This window comes from Loa loa (genome assembly GCF_000183805.2).
Source record: "Loa loa unplaced genomic scaffold supercont3.18, whole genome shotgun sequence".
Classification (NCBI taxonomy): domain Eukaryota; kingdom Metazoa; phylum Nematoda; class Chromadorea; order Rhabditida; family Onchocercidae; genus Loa; species Loa loa.
In genome coordinates, this window is record NW_018108198.1 from 18,057 (window position 1) to 25,024 (window position 6,968).

General features: G+C 32.5%; 1 protein-coding gene across 1 annotated transcript in view; it reads right to left on the reverse strand.

Moving 5' to 3' along the window:
- LOAG_16762 (hypothetical protein) overlaps positions 1-4,233 on the reverse strand; it is a gene marked incomplete at both ends in the record, with an annotated part of 17,402 nt that extends 13,169 nt beyond the window's left edge. Inside the window, 7 exons of the mRNA XM_020449416.1 lie at positions 811-920; positions 1,787-2,032; positions 2,235-2,376; positions 2,672-2,859; positions 2,990-3,166; positions 3,581-3,676; positions 4,183-4,233. Of these exons, the coding sequence (XP_020307039.1) occupies positions 811-920; positions 1,787-2,032; positions 2,235-2,376; positions 2,672-2,859; positions 2,990-3,166; positions 3,581-3,676; positions 4,183-4,233 (1,010 nt within the window). The remainder of the gene's footprint in view (positions 1-810; positions 921-1,786; positions 2,033-2,234; positions 2,377-2,671; positions 2,860-2,989; positions 3,167-3,580; positions 3,677-4,182) is intronic.
- Positions 4,234-6,968: the final 2,735 nt, after the last annotated feature.

The following is a 6,968-nucleotide window of genomic DNA, read 5'->3' on the forward strand; positions in this document are numbered from 1 at the left end:
TCTCGGTAAGTACAACTAATTCCTTCTATGCTCATTCTTTTTCTCGGTAAGTACAACTAATTCCTTCATGCTCATTCTTTTATTTTAATTTATTGGTTTATAATTTTTTCTCTTACTATCTTTACAGATTATATCACGATCTCTACAGAAAATTAAACTGTTAAACCTCTCACTAATACTTGGTTCTTTTGACGTTACTTTTGATGTATTAAGACTTAAAATACACAAAAAATGTATTTTTATCAATGTGAAACGGAAATGTTTTTATTCATAGGTTCAAAAAAAGGCCTGGCTCGTCTCAGTTAATATGAAGAAACTTAAATCTAAAAAATGCTGCTGATAAAAACAAAGCATCGAAAGGGTACAACAATATTATTGCTTTTAACTTTTACTGTCCAATCATCACAGTAACTGGTAACTAATTCATTTATCATATATCGCTAAAATGCTATTTTTATCAATCAAAGGGGAAGGGGAACAGTTTTGAATAGAAATTTTCTGATGGAAAGAACAATGGATAAATTTCTGGTATATAAAACAGTGTCCGTAATATATATGAATGTCTCCTCTGTCATCACCGTCCAAACTTCAATATATTTCTGTTAATTAATGAAGTGTTGATGGAAATCTCGACACCACCAATCAATCTCCATCCAAGTAAATCTACTTGAGGATGTTTTCATTAAAAGACAAATGTATCGATTACTTGAAATCAGCCGACGTCATATCTTTCCTGTCGTGCTCTTTAATTGCTAAAGGATATTTAATAAATCGTTCTGGTTTCTATATGAGCAACAAGTTGAGCCTTACCTGGTTTCAATCTGATTCCATTCGCCTTCCGGTAGTGTACTGGCATGTTCGCGAAGTGAATAATACGCACTACGATGCTCAAAATATTGTTTCCGCAATGACAGATATCTCTGTAATGTATATGCAATTGGGAATTAAATTAAATTTGATACAAAACAATATCTTTGCCACAACTGTAATAATTAAGCTTAACCAGATGTTGCTAGCAAATTACATTACTTACGCGTATGTTAAGTGACGCGGTCATATTTTTAAAAATATACAATGAAAAATGTAGGAAATTAAATCATGATGATGATGATGCTCAGTAGCTGGACAAAATGTGTCCACGAACAGGATGGGCTCGTTAGCCCTTCGACAACGGTCCTAGCAGAAAACTCCAAACCTGGGCAGAGAGAGCTCGCCTAGCTCTGTAAGGCCATTCACCTAAAAGAAGGATACTCCAACAAAACCTGCATCCTGAGGACTTCGCTGTCACTGTCCAAGTTTTCCTTAGCAAATGAACCTTAGGAATAAAAGAAGCAGGTTTTGTGTATGCTGTGGGTCAACTAAAAAAATACACTACGCAGGCTCGAAGGACACATTCAGATTTGTAGTGTTTGGAATAAGCGTGGGTCAAAGCCTTCCTCAAATCATTGCTCGCGAAGCCCAGCCATGATAATAATAATTATTGCTGTTTTAGCTGGATTTAAAACAAAAAAATCAATAAGGGAAATAGTGGAAAGATTAGAAACTGAAAAATTGTCAAGGAATCGGTGAAAAAATAAACATGCATGTGTAGTATTTTTTATTATTATGGTTCCACTTGGAGAAAATGCTTATTAGGATACTCTTACTTCAACAGCACTAATGGAAGATCTCAAGAGCTCAAGGTATCTTTTATCTAAGCAATAAGTGCATGTTATCAATCACTGTGCAGATAGCTAATGGTTATATTTTAGGGGAATGTTTTGCCAAGGTGAATTTCCGCAGTCACCTGGTATTGGTCGTAGAGTGATGTACTAACAGAAGATCTCAAAATGCTCAAAGTATCTTCCATCCAGGTAATCAAAGAATGGTCGTCAATCACCGGATATGTAGCGATCGGTCGCAAGTGTTTTAAGGTACGAATAAATTGTGATACGTAAGTAATCACAGAACGTTTATCCGATTTGTCACACAACATATCCTCCACATCCAATAATGGTCGTATATGCAAATGTTCCTTTGCTAGTCGAAATGCCTGAAACTTTATTATTACATATTCCATCTATGAGTAGCAGGAAGCAAAATGAGGTATAAGCAAAAGTGTATTACATGGTGTGAAGATTTAACGTGAATACTGTCGAATCAAATTATGCGAAAGTGAAATATTGTTTCAAAAGATTTAAGATCCCAACTTTCAATTCTAAACTATTCAAATCCACTGAGTGAACTTTATTCACCTGCTGAAGGTTCGCTTTAGGAGTGCTTCGATACACGATATCCATATCAACCAGCTCGGGTCTTACACGATGTATCAGTGCATTGAAAGCAACTCCGTCACGCCAACTTTTATCCATATCAGTCAGCTTTATGTTATAAGGTCTAAAAAATTTTTCACTTAATTTTCAATACATACGCTTATTTCTTGCCTTTTTTCTGATCGTAATATCGTGCTTTCGAACTTATTTATTTGATTTTTTATTTATTTTCATTTCTTTTATCTCCCTTTTCTCAAACATTTCACTTCCGAACAATTTCTTGAGGAATGTCTGTATCTCACTTCTTTGGTCAGACCACTTTCCAACTTTTCGACTTATCATTTTGCACCTATTTAGTATTTACTTCCTTCAAAATGTGTGAACAATACTTCGAGAAAATCAATCAATATTTAAAATACCTTGCAAGTTGTGCATTTACCCATCGTAATATTACACGATCAACAGGTGCTTTTAGATGTCCAACACGTAATTGGTATGGTAATTTGCCGAAGGGGCTATTTCCGTTACCAATTCTAGACGTTGATGGACTATTGGCCAGTTCTAGTTCAAATCCCCACTCTTTCAACAACTGAACATTGGTTTCAATCTGTAAGAATTCGTGTGTAAAAAGGAAGAACAAAAAAATAATCTATACTTTTAAATTCGATTTAAAAAAAATTTGGAGAAATAAAAAAAAACTGTTCGGGGAAATTTAGCAAATTTACATATTTCCGTACTTGGAAATGGAGGATCATCTGCCAAATAAGTCCACAAATTATACGAGGATTTCCATTGGCTATATCTGCTGGATTATTGTTGACTAAGTCAAGACCGCGACGTCGCAAAGCTGCTAGCGCTGTTGTCAAATTGCTGATATGGTGTACCCGTTTTGATTCCTTTGCTTTATTAACTGGCTAAAATTTTTGAAATTCTATTGAAATTTAAGAATACATGAAGGTTATCTATTATCAATGTTGAAGTACTGTAAAACCGATCGACAAATCTATCTGCATTTTAAAGATTTTAAGATGTATGCTGCTAGCAGAGTCTGAAATTTCAATTTCATTTCCTAATTCCCTTTAATTTTACAATGTTAACAAATATTGAACAAAAATGTTGGCTCGACTAAACCATGAGGTTTTCATTTCTATAATTTTTCCACTCAATTTTCATCAAATTCACCACGTTTACAAACGGATCAGGGTTCTTCTCACAAAAGCATCAGTGATATTTATTCTAGAAAACCTTGAAAGAACTTATTGATATCACTATAATCACGCTCTGATCGTTTATGTGTACAAAATGAATGTTTAGGAGGAAGAACATACCAGTGCTTCACCGGTAAGAACCTCGATGAGGTGGCATAATAATACGCCATCCCTGAGATCCTCAAATAGGTCTTCCACCAATTCTGATGAACTGTGCTGAAAAGGTTACTTTATGAGATTTTATTAACACTTGCTGAGTTAATAAAGGTTTAGTTATACATAGTTTATATATTTTACTATATTATATTACATAACTTTATGTCCCTAAGATGATCTAATGAACAACTAACTTTAGGATATTATCTTTAGGATATTATCAAATGATAATGTCAAAAAACAGAAATCATGTACCGAAATTATCAAGTAAGATAAGCGGAATTAGTTTGGATACCAATGAAATGAAAGAGACGGGTTCAATGTTTGGTGCTATACGCTTTTACAGAAAGCTTATGCACAAGAATTGGACATTATGTTGCACATTTACTTATAACCTCAACACAATTTTTAAAGTAAAACTCCACATTTTATCCTTGCTTTTGTTTTCATTATGCTGCACCGATGGATAAACTTGGTAATGGGATGTGGAATGAGACATATAATCTCGCAATTAGTAATAATAATTCGATGAAAGTGTTATTTTTAATGCCATATTTACAGCAGACTCTGTTACGTTTCGCAACACAAATGTACTGTTCAAACAAATGTACTTGCATATTTTACAAATGTACTTGCACTGCTTCATCACTCTTATCATTCTCATCATATCATAATATTTTGTCAATTCAGTTACTTTGTTGTTAGGGATAGCTGAATTGCTAACACTATGATCGATAAGGCTTGTGTTGAAGGCCATTTATACGGAAGTTCAAATAAATCAAGATGACTAATTCCTATTTCGAATTAAAAAAAAAAGAAAAAAAAGAAAATCCTAGTTATTTTGGCAAGTTAATGTAATTCACAAAAATATATCGAGCTGGGAAATGTAATCACTTGTTATTTGCTTTTGAAGTTTATGGTTCTACTCCCACAATTATGATTATTTATTCGAAAAATTAAACAAGTTCATCTGCATTGTTGCTTTTCAACAGAAACATCGAAGAAAATTTTAAGCAGAGAACTATATGTTTTTCAATCTTGCCGAAATTATGAAATCGAATTCCAAACAGAACAAATTTTTGAGGAAAATTTTAGCAGCTTCGAAAATGAATTGTAACTGATTTACAGGAAAAATAAAAGAATTCCAGTGAAATGAATAAACAAGAGTTTCAATGGGACGGTAACGAAATGGTATCAGACACAAAAGAACCAATGAGCTGCTTCCGAAATTTAAGAAAAATTCTATAATCCTTCCAGTTAGTCGCTAAATTTCGGCTGACCAAAGCTCCAATTCTTCCATTCAGATGGGATCTGTATGCAGCATTCCTTCATTCCTCCAATAGGTTATCCCGAATTCAATCCGTTTTAAGATGGATCTATATTTTTGCTTTGTGAAAATATTCTCAGACCTAGAATTAAAATTAAAATAAAATTTCTTTTAACTTTTAGAAGACTTTTAGCACGAGTTTTGTACCAGCCTGTACAAATTATTTCTCTGAAAACAAGATTTGACACAAATCATTGAGGATCACAACAACTGTAGGAGAATGATGAATTTATATTGAGGAAATATTCATTTACGAACTTTTCAATGAAATATAATGGAAGTGTAAAATATGACTGATTTCTCACAAACTAATTGGCATAAGGACGAAGAGAAAGTGTAAGTGGATGGAAGATTTCAGAGGGGAAAAAATGTTCAATAATAAATTAAATTTCATGATAATCTGCATAGAAGCAGTTCACGCTTACTTTTAATTCTTGAATTAAAACATCACTGCAAAGTATGTAATGATGATTCATTTCAACTAAGATCAGAATGGGTCGAAAAAAGTTTTAGGTTATCTTGTAGATATAAGGAAAGACCTCGACAACTGATCGCTTCCCCACCAGAAAATAGTGCAAAGTTCCCTTTCTAGGATAATTTTAATGGAGGATTTAGCGGGATTAAAATTTCCTGATTGTATCCTGCCAACATTTGTAAATCACATTTTCCCACTCCAATATTTCAGTTTTTTTCGGAATGTACAACATTGTTGAAAAAAAACAGTTCTGATAATCCTAAAATTATTTGAACCAAGTTAAAATTAGCTTCGAGGACTCAAATTTCTTGGAGATTTTCAATAATAATTGGCTCTATTAAACAACTAATAGATGAAAAGGAATTCAGAAATTTTCCATTATATTATTTCACCCAATGACATCTTCGAGCCGATTCCGTTAACCATTATTCAATGCATTACATCCCTGGACATTGAAACTATTGCAGATTCAAACGGCGAATCATCAAAGTTTCAGAATGTTGAATTCGTGAAATAAGATGAAAAACTAACTGTTTCAAGGTGATAATTGACCCATTTGGTAAATGTCTTCTTCTGCATTTGATCGTGTTCATCTGAAACTGGGTTTAGGTCCATGATGCATATTCAACCATTAATGAGAAGTAATAATTCCTTCTGGGGAAAAAAGTCAATATGTTTGATTTAAGAGTTATACAAGCAATAATCAGTTCTGCACAAAGTTGGCCCTGGATTTTGAATCAATTCATTGTTTTATGTCTTCGAACTAGGTAGCTGACACTTATTTCCGAATGGCACTACTGGGTTCCTTAGGTAAACACAGTACTGCTTTTGGAATATATTCTCTCACAACGACACACGCATTATGGCTGGCTACACAAAATGTTATTATCAATAGCAATTAGAGCTTATTGCTACCGTAGTGTTCTGATACTCGACCATGTGCTATCAAAATGATGGAGGGTAGTGCCGAGTTTTAATGACTGCACAATTGTCACCAAGAAGAGTGAAGTTTTACAGTTTTTAACCGATGAAGGAATGGTTGAGGAACAATTGTGAAATTAGAGAGTGGTGACAGTATGGGATGACAGTGAGATGCCAAGAGAAGCGGAGGCTACTCAATGAATGCTTTATTGACATTCAATTTATTTTCTGCTCATTACGTAAAGCATAGACATCATCCTGCAACAGACAGAATGCTAGCACATTGATATGTGCGTGTTCTGAATTAGCCAGCGTTTCTCGTGTTTGCAATCTGTTTCAATGATAATAATTATTATTATTGTTATTGATACTATTATTATTATTTATTACTATTGTTATTATTATTATTACTGTCATTATTATTATTATTATTATTATTATTATTATTATTAATTATTATTATTATTATTATTATTATTATTATTATTATTATTATTATTATTATTATTATTATTATTATTATTATTATTATTATTAATTATATTATTATTATTAATTATATTATTATTATTATTATTATTATTATTATTATTATTATTATTATTATTATTATTATTATTATTATTATT